This window comes from Cynoglossus semilaevis, chromosome 9 (genome assembly GCF_000523025.1).
Source record: "Cynoglossus semilaevis isolate Cse_v1.0 chromosome 9, Cse_v1.0, whole genome shotgun sequence".
Lineage (NCBI taxonomy): Eukaryota > Metazoa > Chordata > Actinopteri > Pleuronectiformes > Cynoglossidae > Cynoglossus > Cynoglossus semilaevis.
The window spans coordinates 5,547,996-5,562,235 of record NC_024315.1 but is presented as its reverse complement, the minus strand read 5'-3'; the positions used below and the strand labels follow the sequence as shown (position 1 = coordinate 5,562,235).

General features: G+C 37.9%; 2 protein-coding genes across 3 annotated transcripts in view; one reads left to right on the top strand and one right to left on the bottom strand.

Annotated features, from left to right (window-relative positions):
* The window catches only part of cdkn2a/b (cyclin-dependent kinase inhibitor 2A/B (p15, inhibits CDK4)), a 4,465-nt gene extending 2,025 nt beyond the window's left edge, over positions 1-2,440 (top strand). The window contains exons 1-2 of the mRNA XM_008316683.3: positions 1-28; positions 1,339-2,440. The exon at positions 1-28 is cut by the window's left edge and continues 2,025 nt beyond it. Coding sequence (XP_008314905.1) covers positions 1-28; positions 1,339-1,620 — 310 coding nt within the window. The 3' untranslated portion in view covers positions 1,621-2,440. The remainder of the gene's footprint in view (positions 29-1,338) is intronic.
* A 42-nt stretch (positions 2,441-2,482) lies between these two features.
* Positions 2,483-14,166, bottom strand: mtap (methylthioadenosine phosphorylase). 2 transcript variants are annotated; one of them, XM_008316682.3, is made up of 8 exons: positions 13,458-14,166; positions 11,943-12,029; positions 11,760-11,818; positions 11,408-11,575; positions 7,541-7,643; positions 7,024-7,263; positions 5,153-5,275; positions 2,483-3,570 (listed from the first exon to the last, which is right to left on the bottom strand). In XM_008316682.3, the coding sequence occupies exons 1-8, from the start codon at positions 13,479-13,481 to the stop codon at positions 3,532-3,534; spliced, it is 843 nt and encodes a 280-aa protein (XP_008314904.1). In that variant the 5' UTR covers positions 13,482-14,166; the 3' UTR covers positions 2,483-3,531. The 2 variants fall into 2 exon arrangements, with proteins under 2 accessions (XP_008314904.1, XP_024914029.1); XM_025058261.1 differs by lacking the exon at positions 13,458-14,166 and adding an exon at positions 12,473-13,365 and having other exon boundaries at positions 11,943-12,421.
* Positions 14,167-14,240: the final 74 nt, after the last annotated feature.

Here is a 14,240-nt window from a genome sequence, read left to right as displayed (position 1 = left end):
GAACCGCTTTGGACGGAGCGCCATACAGGTCGGTGTCAACACCGCTAGAAAATTTGAAACACAGAAATCCACAATCGCGCATTATGTGAAGGACTTTGTCAAACTGGTTATTTAAAACAACCTTATACTGTACACAGTAAAAAACAAAAACGTGTGTTTGTGTTAATGGCCCAGAGCAGACTTTTTTCCTTATTTGAATGAACAAAGAAGCAGCGAGAAGCAGTTTTTTTTGTATATTAAACAAAAACACACGTGAACATTTAGACCCTTTTTCTACCGGAGATAAATAAATAACAGAACAATACTTTAAATTAAAACATCTGATGCATTATCTTTTTTTTTTTTAAAAAATTAAAACATCTGATGTATTATCTTTTCTCTTTTTTTACCGGAGTATGTTATTAGCCGTTAAAACTACACCGACTGTATTTGTTGCCAGATTTTTTATTTACCAGAAAAGTATGCTCTTCAACTTCAGTTATCGTTTGACTGTAGGTCAGTTATAGGATTAAACTTGTGGAACAGAGTAAATTAGATGTAGAATAAAATGGCGGTCCCATGTCTCCTCTCAAAGGCCTGAAAGAAAAACCTACGCCAAGTGTGATTTTGTAATGTCATGGGCCTTTATTTGGCAAAGCATTGCTGGAATATCTGTAGTAGCGTCGTTACATATGAGTTCACCTTAAAATGGACTCACAAAAAAATCAGTTATTTCAATAAATGTGTGACTGAATTCTACCGACTTATATTAAACAGCACAAATCTGTGTTGAGGTCACTCGGCTTCCAGTTCATATTAAATTAAACAGATAGCACTGGACCAGTACGCACTTGGTACGTTTTTACCTTACCAAAACCTGACAACAGAATTATAGACTACAAACCAGGCTGGTTTCTAATAACACTGGATTATCAGAAACTGAGTTAGTAATCCACTAACTAACCGGTCATATATTTTCCTGTATGTGCACAGCACTGTCAATAAGCAATAAAGCGGATTATTTGAATTTTTCCAAAAAAAGAAAAAGAAAAGTTAAATATTTTGATGATTAGGGAATATACTAGAATATTGGACAACTATTAGAACAGTTTCTTAGTAGCATGAAATGTGCTAAGTCATTCTATTTTCTATCCTTGAATTATATGAAATATATAGGCTACATATAAAATCTACCCAAGTGCCTGAATTGGTCCGCGGGTCAGAGATTATCCGCACCTGGCTTTTTAGATATGCGCTTGTTAAACTGTTTAAATTGTGTTTTGTATTTTTTGTTTGTTTTTTCATCATTATTTCTACGTGTTTTATAATATTTTTCTCCCGTGGTGTTTTATGCCGAAGGTGATGATGATGGGCAGTACCGCGGTGGCTGAGTTGCTCCTCGCGCACGGAGCCAATCCTAACGTGGCGGACAGGAGCACCGGCAGCACGCCGCTGCATGACGCCGCCAGGATGGGCTTCGTGGACACCGTGCGGCTGCTGGTGGATAACGGGGCCGATCCGCAGGCCCGGGACATGAACAATTCTCGGCCTGTTGATTTGGCCCGAGAACACGGGTGCAAAGACGTGGTGGCTTTTCTAGAAGGCCGAGTGTTATTGAATGACGAGGCTGAGGTGCTGTGATCCATCGCGGGCCCACAGAGGCCTTCAGCCTGCAGCGCTGTGTCATAAATAATAATTTATTTGTCCGCTTCTACTTCTTCTACAATATTATTCAATTACTAACGGATATTTCTATCGCGAATGTGCATTCAACGAGGAACCGATGCTGGACAACTGGTGCAACATTAACAGAAAATGTGAGCCGTTCAAATGCAACACGACGATTCATAATCGCAATAATTCAATCACGCATTTTTTTTTTTTGTAGCCTACAGATAGGTTTAAAACGATTCGTTGAAAGTTTCAGAAGAGGTTTGTGGTATTTTTTAAAAGCACAACCGGGTTAGCATTGAGAGCGATGATAAATAACCACAATGATTTTGTGATTGAGTTGCTAAAATAAGGCATGGGTCTTAAAAAAAAAGGAAGAAAGAAAAAAGGCACTATAATGTTGCAAATCGCTTTTTACTTCTTAAACACTGGGTTAGAGGTGTTTTTGTACAAATGTTGCCCCAACACTCGGACCCTGTTTGCACTTTAATTTTTTTTTTTAAATCGATCCTTTTAAATCCCGATATATTTATTTAGTGTATACGTCTTAACAGACTTGCGAGTGAGATTATTCTTGACAATTTGCTGTCCTTATTCTCAGGCTTGCTCGATGATGTCTGTATTTATTTTCACATGAAAAGAAATGCAGCTGGCTTTTCTATGGACTAAATCATTTAAGTAAAGCTTAAAGAACTTGATTTCAGCAGAGAGACTTGCTTTCCTTGTTTTGCCTTTGGTTGTCATTATGAAAGTGCTTGACCTATTAAAAATTGAAGTATTAATATTGTGTAGAACTGCTGCGGTGGACTCTTCAACACAGGACACACTCAGGCTGATGCAACAGTTTTATTGTAGTGTTCAGTTTAGAGGATTTTTTTAAATCACGTGTTCCCACAACATGCATTTCCACAGCGTAAGAGAAAAATAGAAAACATTTCAAAACTCTACTTTTCTTAAAAGTCTGGTAAAACGATTTCATAAAAATTATCAAACAGATAGCACCTGAAGTCATTAGTGTTATGCCAGGACATCTATTGCATTAAAAGTTAGCTGTTTCGTCACATTGTGATCGAAGCGTTTTTTGTAATAACGGTACTTTCAAGATGTCTGTGAACGCAGCACTGTCAAAGACAAGCCCGAGGGCAGAAATTAGCTTAATTGCTCTCCGACAATTAGTGTTGAGATCATTACCCCAAATAGTAAACTCTGAACATTGAAATGTTGCTAATAAGAATCCCGAAGATTATTTCGTACCACATTAAACATCGCCCACCTTCAACTGTCGTCTGTATTATTCACCACTACCTTAACGAGCGTCATGGCAACAAAAGAAATAAAAAAGTCCAAAAACATAGTGTAATCACAATGATGGATTCACAATTAGCAATCATGATGATAATAATATATATATTTTTAAGAATGGTCAAATGAAAGAAACTCACCACATACAAAAAGTATTTTCCCAACAAGAAAACCCAGAAATGTGCCTGGTGCTAAAATTGTTCATTAAACAGCATTCAGAGTTTATAAATGTAGGTATTTGAAGGTGTTACCACAGTTATTTTATATAAACAAGTTGTCATTTCTAACCATGGTGTTTCATTAAAACTATGCAGTTGTTTGCAAGTATTTGATTAGAAATTCACAGAAATCAAAAATGTAAATCCACAAAATAGAAAGTGTGTTGTTACTAGTTTAGTGTTGTGATCCTAACCAGTTTGTGAGGTAGACTGATTGTTAGAGAACAGAGAGCGGTCGAAGCATATTTTCCCTGGAAAAAAGAAGAGGTTTTTGTTGTGATTCACTGCAGATGAATTCCGAGGCGGCGTAGAGTTCATCGGGAGAGTGTGTGCTGATGCTACGTGTGGTCGTTCTGTTCCCTCAGTGTTTCGGTAACATCACTGACGACTTAGCCATCGCCTGGAAAAAAAAAGAAGGAAGAATTTTTTTTTTCCCTCGTTTGGCATGTGAGTCATAGACAAATAAAATAACTAGTTAGATCCGGTAATAAAATCTATTGTTTGTTTGAGTGTCCTTGATAGGCAGACTGTATTCAAGGGTTAGGGTTATTCATTTAAGAATGGAGGTACGATTAAAAAAAAATATTGTTGGATAGAATATGTTAAAGAACTGTTTGTCGTATTTGAATATCTTTAGCAGCACTTTTCGGAAAAATTATTTATGTTTTACTTTTTCTTCCTGCAGATTTTATATTTGGTCAAAACTGATTTAAAAGAAAACCAAAAAAGTGAGTGAGTGCTGATCCTGCCCTCTCTTCAAAGTGATGGTGCTTCAACAGAAGATACTGTATATCTGCTTTATCTTAAAAACCTGAAACCAAACGTCAGAAAACAAGTTGTACAAAAACAGAAACCTTCAGTTTCAAGTGCGAGTCAAATTCTGACACTGGTGATTCACAAATCATAGGCCGGATAGAGTCCAAATATGGAGTTAACTGTCGCTTCCTCTTGCTGTTTCTGTTTTTTTTTTTCTAAATATCATTGTTCAATTCCTTAGTTTTTTTATAATAACATACACTTTTATTTTTATATTAATATAAATAAAAATAACACCATTAATTAGAGGTATTGCAATTAAATGAAACCTTTAAAAATATTCATATTTAATTAATTTTGTTTGACTAGTGAATTTATCAAAATACACTTGTTTACTTCAACAGCAACATTTTCTTTTTCTATATTTATCTGTGTATTTTTATACTTCATTAACAGTTTGTTTTTTTCTATATTTATCTGTGTATTTTCATTTTTATACTTCATTAACAGTTTGTTTGTTTTTTTACTCTAAATGCTTTCATCTGGTTACTGTGGGCTGGCTTCACTGTCTGTCTGAACCAGGCCTGTTGTAGCTTGCGTTAGCTCATCCTAACTCCTTTAGCTATGAGATAATACCATTAACTTCAAGTGCTGCAATGATAATACTATTTATGAAACAAATTATTTAACATGTTATAAGTTTTGTTTTCAGGAAATAATTAAAATCCCAGGCCTTATCATACCATTGTATTTTCAACACTAATTGAGATTCTTCCACTGGCTAGCAGAGGCTAAATCATGCAGCATCTATCACGTCTTCTGTGACCTGCTGAGTAAATATATAAACACTATAATACTCATTTAAAATACAAACCTGGAAGTCAAGGCTTACATACATTAAATCCCTGTGTGATTGAACCGCTACAGTGAACAAAGGCTGTAATGCTGCATTGCTGGGTTTCATTGAGGAGGTAAAACAATAACGACAGTGTCTGAGCAGGTGACAGGCATTGCTCACGTCTGTGCAAGGTGGTGGGGGAGGGGGATTTTCACAAAGGTTAACACAAGTGCGATTCATTACTTCAGCTTTGGCCTAAATGTTATTTTTATATCATGATTTGAAAGGAATTGGGCTCCACGCCGTTTGAATAACAGACTCTCTTTCAAACAAACTTTCACAACCGCAGATGCGATTGAAATGACTCATGGCTAAGATGAAAGCCTACCTTCACAGTCTGTATTGTGTGAGTCCAGTCCATGTCACTGATCAGAGGTATTGCTGAGAGCAGGATACTGCTGGCTTTGTTGGAGTTTTCCTTCATCGTCTTCAGCACGTTGTCAACGCAGACCTAAGACGAGAGACGGAAAACAGGAACAACCGTTGAAGAAATATAAAGAGATCTATTTTATATATAGATACAAATATATATTTATGTATAACTCAGGAAGCCATTTCCAAATTTAAAAAAAAGAAAAGCAGGTGCCATCTTTATTTAGCATTTCTCACTCACTCTCTCACTTCACTTGGTTTATTTTACAAGTTTGCGTTTCGTTTTGCAAAAATATTCAATTTAAAAATCGCGACATCTTGTAATCCAAGGATTACATTTTAGAATTTGGTAAAGGGCATTTAGATTTAGGAATGTACATTCACGTAAATGACTAAAATTGTAATATCACTAAGTCGAATGATGTTCAGCAGAGTTCAGACCTGAACTCAGCTGTGTGAAAATGCTGACTCATTTTCCCTGAACCACTAACACAATTGTAACCGCATGAATCCTAGCATTGTTTCCTTGGAATGGAATCTGTGCCGTTTGCAAAGAGGGGAAAAAAAACTGTTTGGACATGCCCAACTGAAGAAACTGCAGATTGTAACACTGCCCCCTTCAGGTGCGATACACTTGTGGCGTTGAGGTATTTGTTTACTTATCTTTCAAGATGTAAAATTGGTTTGTATATAATTATACTGTATATATATATAGACTAATAAACAAATATAATTTATTGTATATTATTATATTAGTCTATTAAAAATCCAAGTGTTGATGTATTGACTGGACTGTTCGTCCAGCGGCCAGCTGTGTACATGAGTGAGCCATGAGTGAACCATGATACACAAACTGTGTCAACCCACAGACGTGAACTGGAAAAACAATAAAGTTTAAAGCTCCAAACATGTACTTATCTGAGGTCATTAACATCCACTTAATCAGCTGCTGTAGCCATGCGCTAAAGCTACAACCTCAATTATGGTTAAGAATACTGTATGTGTGTGTGTGTGTAGTAGATTCAAGTCTCTGAGTCTCTTAGCCAGGTGTAGTTACACAGGTAGTTACAGTATTGTTACTGTTCAACTCTGTCCTTAAGTGCTTTGTTTTGATAATACACTCAATGACCAGCTTCATGTTTCTCTGCTGTTTGCCGTACAGACAGTGAAGCTGATGACTCAGTGTGAGTCAACCTCCTCTGGCAGGGTTTCCACCGGAGGCTGGCAGTGTTGCTGGGAGGGGAGCAGGAGGCGGTAGTAGGGGGGTGTGTAGATGGGAGACGTGGGGGAGGCGGAAGGATGTGGTGAGGCTTCAGTAACAGGAGGGCCAGGGGAGGTCAGCTGCCGGAACTCGGAAGTGAAGTTGTGAGTTTGGCTGGATCAGTGACAACACTCGCCCACATGCTATTTATCGAGCACATAATCTACAGTGTTGGACAGAGACGCAGTCACTCTGAGGCCAAAACAAGCCACACACACTTGAGTTTGCGCAACTGGAACAAAACAGGATGGCCTTACAAATGACAGAGTGCAACGACCAAAACTTGTTTGTTGTCCTAATTCGAACATACACAATGTTATATCACACAGCTGTTTCGCAATCTTACTTGAGCCATGGCACAGTTTTAAATTCTAAAATAATAATAATGTCCCAGAAAGAATATAAAATAATAAAAAAATCTATTTACTCATAATTTTGTTAGCCGGTGTGAAACCTGGGCTTGTTTAGTTGAACATATACTCACAGGAATTGAAGAAAGATAAACACAAAAAGTATTAACACAAGGTCATCAAACCTGGTATCATGATGTCCAGCCCAACACTCACCGATTCCTCATGATCCTTCCAGCAGTCAAAGTCCGTTGCCATGGCAATGCTGGCATAGCACAAGCCAGCCTCCTTGGCGAGGACCACCTCGGGAACAGTGGTCATGTTGATGACCTCAGCGCCCCACTGCCGAAACATTAGGCTCTCCGCCCTTGTGGAGAAACGTGGCCCTTCAATTGTCAGGACAGTCCCGCGCACGTGGCACTTGATGCCTAAACTCTGGGCTACTTCCACCAAGACCTGCATCAGGAGGGACAAAAAGTTAGAAATGAATGTCAGAAATTCTAGGTCTGTTGTTTTAGTTTGAAAAACAACAACATACAATCTTCACAAACAACATCACCATAATTGATGAAGCTAAAAAAAAGCTAAAAAGTCTTACATATTAAAAATGTACAAAAAAAAAATGTTTTTATTCATGACTCAATAAATGTAGCAAATTTTTTTTTTTTTATTCATGACTCAATAAATGTAAAATGTAAAATGTTAGATCTATGCAAAGCTTTCATGGACTCACCTCTCTGGTTCTCTTACAGAAAGGCTCGGCCATAGGGATGTGACAGACTCCTGCGGGACTGGTCTCCTGTCCATCGTACAGTGTCTGAGCTCTTTTGGTCGTCCTGATAAACACACACAAACAATGAGAGCTAACAAGGTGCGATATAAAAACAGGGAACAGTGGACCAAACAGTTAGGTAAAATGATACTTCTATGGTACACAAATGGACAAGGATTCATTTTAAAAAAGAATCTCCTCTCCTGTCCCGTGGACATCAGCAGAGGTTCTATCTCCTCTCTGTAAAAATAAACCAACATTCAGTCTGGCTGCAAAGAGGAAGTGAAAATAAGAGCGTTAGCATAACCCTCAAAAGAAAATGCTACGTACAAGTGAGGATATTACATGCGGTGTGCTAACACACTGGCGCGCTAGCCCGCTAACACATCACTAATTAACATGCTAGCCTTCCTGTTAACACTGCAAAGTAACTTGAGGCAATAAAATGTAAACGTTCTTTATATAAAACAACGCACCGGAATATATGAATCATTAAACTGGGCTTTCAAATGTGTACCTCAGCACCACCTACAGGCCAGGCCTCCTTAGTTGATGAGGGAAGAGGCGCTACATGCTAATAATAATGAAACAAAAACCGCATACTTCCCCTTTGCGATAGCTCATAACATTATGTTAAAGTTCAAAATGAAATGAAAGTCGCTTTTAACGTTAAACGATAAGATAAAACTATTAAATAATAATTTTATTTGACTGATCAATTATGTAAATGTTATGTGTTTTTATCATTTTTAATTTAATTTAGTGACTTGTGCAAAGCTTTCCCTGGTTCTTTAACAACTTGTATTTCATTTCATGTTCTAAATTGTAATTTTATTTTTAATTTTTAGACATATGTGTTAAAAATAATCAAAGCCCTTATGTTCAGGAAAAAAAATCCTGAAGACAATTATTACAGTGACGATGAAGACAGAATGTTATGGTTTAAAGGTGCAGAGAACTGGAATAGGTGTAGGCTGGATTTTCATTTTACTTTAATAGAGTAAGGCTATGTCTGAAGAGAGAGAGAGAAAAAAAATGAAATGTGAGAAACAAGTCTCAACATGTCTTAGTCACGACTTCCTCATTTTTTTAAAGAGTGTTTGCTCTTGATATTAATAGCTGGGCTGTTAGCCAACACAGGTGAGTTAAACCACAGGCACCATGATAAACATGTGTAAATGCCTGGGAAACACACTGACATCAGGGCAAGAAAAAAAACAAAAGAAAAACGCTATTCACTGATCAATTCTACCACTGAGGTGTCCACCTGTTTGAAATGCTCCTTTCAATGAACAGATGGGACTTACTGCATGGCATTTGTCAGGAAACAACAGTCGCGCTCACGCTCAAACAATGCTACACACAGGCAAGACAAGTCCAAGCCCCGAGGTCTGAGAGACGGCTGAGAAAATATGCTTTCCCATGGAAAGGTTTTCTTTCATGTTCACATCACCAGGAAGTGAATGTCATAGCATAGTTCACTACCTGTTATAATGTGAGCCGCTGCACATTCCTTAAAACGTGAACATTCCTTAAAAACTCAGTCACTTTGAAGTTATGTTTGCTATATACTTACATTTGTTAAGTATTTAATCTTTCATCTTGTTTGTAGTTGTTTTTGTCTACCTTTCTTCACTGAAAGGTAGACAAAAACTACTACAAACAAGATTCAGTAATTCCAATTTTTTTTATTGCATTACAAAAGTGTTTTTATTCTGCAGTAATGAAAATAAATAGGATTTGTGTGTGCATTAAATAAACCAATTAAAAATAATTTATTTCTCATAAAAAATATCCTTCATGTCAACGTGGCACTCTGGACTTTGAACAATCCACTTTACCCCGCAGGGAATTTAAAGGGTCATTTCAGGTATTCCAAGTGCATTTTCTTCCCACACCACTACAAATCTCTGACTTTAAGCCAGACTCCATCCCACCTCCTCCTGGGCACGATGCCTGGCCCTCACTGCACAGATGTCCGACCTGAATTCTCTCAGCACTTCAACTCATAAGAGTCTAAATCCTAATTTACATTTTTTCTGAACTGCAGTCCAGAGCGGTAAAGATCATCGTTCGTCACTTTGTGCGGAAACTCATTCCATAGGTGGACTTTCACACACTTTGTTTTATTCTCACCACAGCCTGAAGCAAAGTGTAACTGAAGCGAACCCTTAAAAAGCTCAACAGACGAGGTTTCCCACTGAACGTGATAGTAAACAAATATTGGCCTTGACACTCGTCGACTACAGCGTGAGTGAAGTCCTTCCTCTGGTTCTCACTCAGCTATCTGGATGTTCCTGTCACACAGTAACATGAATCCTGTCACTGAGATTTGTGGGAAGATGCTCCAGCGTCGTACAACACGTATCTGTTGTACTAGTCTTATCAGACACCAGCACTGACGGTTTGGTTTTAGTTACTCTACAGTTTAATAATAAAAAAAAAATCATCATAGAGTTTTTAAAGACATATATATAACTATAATATATATATATGATCAAAACCATAGTAGAAAGGGATGGTGTTATGGTTTGTGTGGAATTGCTTTTTAGAAACGACTGCACAGATAGCATTAGCATGTAGCATTAGCCTCTGTATTAAAAGGTTAGCATACACTGTAGTACATGACGTACTCAGGTGGATTTACATCACAAAGTTGTCAAAAGTGGTTTTAATGAAAACTCAGTCAAAATCAGTGAAACCTTCTATTTATTTTATCCAAACAAGATAAAAAAAATCATCCAGTTAACTACTACTAAACTTTTTTTTCTGTAAAAATAATATCATCCATTACTTTATTTATTAGATTAATGATGTTGTGATGATAATGTTCTTTTTAGGAGAGGTCTGACAGACAATGGACTTAAAAATAAACTTTTTTTTAAACAAATTAAGAGGATTAAAAATCTGTCACACACTGGTGCACGTGTAATGAAATGGAAACAGAATTTGAGTGTTTAAATTTCCCTTTGGTAAAGAATGTCAAGCTCCGTCACCCAGATGAGCAGAGACTTTATTCTAGGATGTGCAAATGTATGCAAAACAACATCGTTTAAACAGCTCAAACCGAACTTCCCCAAAATAATCCAACGGCTTTCTAATTTACCAAAACTCCGAGTCTCACCGTGCCAAACCACAAGTTCAACCGCAGTCGTTATCATGAGTTGATTCGAGCAAAGATCTACTGTGTCGCTAATTTCCTGTCATTTATTTGTGACTGTCCACGTTTCTGTCCAATAGATTCACTGGGTTCAGTGTGATGTTAACAAAACAACGAGTTCAGCATTTAATCTAACTGTCTGTGGGGTCAACGCCTACATCACATCATCTCCGCAGCATGTTTATTCCACTCATCCCTCCATTGAACCACTTCCCTGTGATTTCCTATTGAATCCAGCTACTGATATGGGAGGACAGTGGACTCATTGTACTGGTCAGGAAACCAGTTTGAGGCATCTTGTGCTTTTTGACAAGGTGAATTATTATGCTGGAAGTAGAAACTTGGCGTATTGTGACCTTTAAAGGTCATGTGGGGTCACCAGAGGATCCGACATTGGCTGCAGCTCTAAAACAACGTTGTGTTGGATCAAGAGATCAGTGTGTAGTTTTGGTGAATCTTCTGAACAGTTGTAATTCGCTGTGATTTTTATTTTTGTATTTTTTCAACCATGTTTTTTTTTTAATCCAAACTATGATGGCGCATACCATGTTTTTTTAATCCAAACTATGATGGCGCAGATTCACAATCTTGCAAAAAAAAAACCACACACACACACACACACTTTTTTCACAGACAGTGACACGTTGACTGGGTCGTGTTACACTCACCGGTCAATGAACTGATCGATAATAACGATGTCTCCTGGTTTAATTTCCTCTCTTAGTGAACCACAGGCCGTGGTAACCAACAGGTGGCTGCAGCCCTGTTCTTTCAGCGCCCAGATGTTGGCCTGGTAGTTCACATCCGTGGGCATGATGGTGTGGTTCCTTCCGTGTCTGAGAAAAATATAAACCATAACGAGTGCAGTTGAATATGTGATTCACAGAAATGCACTGTGTAATCTGAACTGAAATGAACAACTTTTTTTCCCTGTATCGGACATAGTTTGTCCACTAGATGGTGCTACTAGAGAACATATGTTCACAAAACAAAGTGAAGTGGAGATTTTTTTTTTCTTACCTTGAAAGCAGAACACAGTCCACATCGTTTATCTTCCCCAGTATCAGAGCGTCAGACGGCTGAACAACGACGAGATTATCGAATCGTAACATGCTGTTATAATTTATTGTGTCCCAATCTGTCAACATATTCTACACCTAGTCATGAACTGCTCTATATTTTGATTTGATTTTTTGAACCAACCTTTCCGTACGGTGTATCAACATACACTTCCTTTCTTCCATCCAGGATGTCTGGATCATCGAGTCCTGAACCACCGATAATCCCGATCTGAATATAAGAAAAGACTACCATTGGCTAATCTCAGCAAAACATTTAACCCTCATGGGTTAAATATTAAAATTACCTTCTTACATAACTCAGCTATGCGCACAGAATGTAATAGAGACGTTGGGTGATGGTGGGTGGGGGACACGACCCCTAAGATTGACAGTGACCACGGCGACGAACCTCGCCGGGCCCAGAGAGGTTTAATGTTCCGTTTGTGACATAGTAGTGTACAACAATTAATGATGCGTTCACGAACGTCGAGATTTCCGAGCACCGAGTCAGAATGGTACTACAGTTCATAAACAAATGTTTAAATAAATATGTATTAACATATTTACATAAGGCTTGAAGTTAAATGTATTGTTATTCCATAATATTTGTTCTAAAATTGCCTGTTAGCGCTTAATTAGTTAGCGCATATTTTTCGGTGTTTGTGCATATACTAGCGCTTAATTAGTTAGCGCATTTTTTCGGTGTTTGTGCATATATAAAACAGTTGGACTCAGAACCTGCTCCTAAAACCAACCGTAGACAGCCATTATAATGCCTTAATATAAGTCGCTGACAATCAGCTGTTCACATTCAACTCTTACCATTCCTCATTTCGAGTCCAAGACATTTAATTTTCCACTTGCATTTTGTGCAAATCTTTTTGAGAGCTTCAAACTGCATCCTACAGGAAGTCGTTTTGACTGCTTTGATTTCTGGCCTATCTAGTTTTTCCACTTCTGAGTTAAGTTGGGAGCCACCTGGAAACCAACACCGTGTGTGTTTGTGACTTCGTGGACATATTTATTCACATGCTAAGTGTCACTCAGCAGCTCCTGAAGATCCTCTGACATTACTGAATGACAGTGCACCACCACTGCAGGTTAATGTTTTATTCAAAGTCTACAGAAAAATCCATCGGTGAAAACCAATACGTAAATCCCCCGAGGACAATCTGTCTGTCCACGTATGTTTTTATTTTGTTTGTTTGTTTTTTGTTTAACTTTGTGACGTTTCCATGAAATCATTGCACATAAAACTGCATGATAAACAACGCTGTTTGTTGTAATAAAACTATATAACTTGTAGTTCTCGCTTCTTAAAACGGAATCGGACTTTGTAACCATCACTGCAGTCCAACCAGATGCCACTGAGCTGCAGCTAAAAGCTTCCGAAGGGAACACGTGGTACCGCAGCTCTGGTACCTCTCATTATCGAATTTTTTATGCATATTACGCTAACACCACCACTGTTGTTACACAGATTTTGATCAAAAACAACAAACTACAGCTGTGCTAAAATACGGATAAGAATGCACCATGCAAATATCATTTATTCCGACACCCCTCCCCCTTTCCCCCTCTGCTACCCATATTTTACTCGAGTTTCAGCATTACATATCTTTCAAAACAACGTAAACACTACTGTTGAGTGCATCACCTTAACGGAGGCCATTGGTGCCATGACTGCAGTCCCTTGTAAAGAAAGATTTCTTATCCAAAATGCATGTGCTGTAGATCGCAGAACACTCGTCTTCCTGTTGGTTTACTTTCAAAATAAAAGCACGAATCGAGATTTACGTTACCACTTTGGGTGTTGAGTGAGCAGTCAGGTGAATGACTGGGCACTGCAGGAAGACGGCAGGAAATACTAGAAGATTTCAAGACATTCCAAAGATTCTAAGAACGCTATCCGTAATTTTTTTTTTCTTTTTATAAAAGTGGACTTTCTGACACATCAGAGTGGAATAGATGGACTGATGCCAAAGCATGCATGTGTGATAGTATTGAACCATATGTCTGCATTATGAAGAACAGAAATAAAGGACAGGGTTTATAGTTCACTGTGCTGCTTATTAAGTTTGCCTTTTTCTTAAGAATTAGCGTCACATTTAAGGAGTAACACAATGGCACAATTGTGTCAACCCTTTGTTTTAAACATTTTGCTTTGTTCCTGTGTGATGATAACGATTAACGTTTGTCGGTAAAAACGCTGATTGTTACCAATATTTTGTCTCCGTTTCACTTCCTACCTTCTTGTACATTAGCCTTTCATTTGAAACTCAAAGCTGTCCAAGCTTTAGGAGGGAAAACTGTTTTAGTTACAACGCTCTAGTTATTTGAACAAAAATGACAATTACTAATTTTAACCCCATTATTGTCCTTGGGGTCTGAGACTATAAAAAAATGACTGGTTCTTCTTTGAGTTATATTTATGTAAAAC

Coding starts and splice junctions, on each gene's coding strand:
- mtap (XM_008316682.3), bottom strand. CDS start 13,481: ATGGCACCAATGGCCTCCGTTAAG. Junction 7,644..11,407: donor ATCGATCAGTTCATTGACCG/GTGAGTGTAACA, acceptor TGTGTTTATCAG/GACGACCAAAAGAGCTCAGA. Junction 3,571..5,152: donor ACACAATACAGACTGTGAAG/GTAGGCTTTCAT, acceptor TTTTTTTTCCAG/GCGATGGCTAAGTCGTCAGT.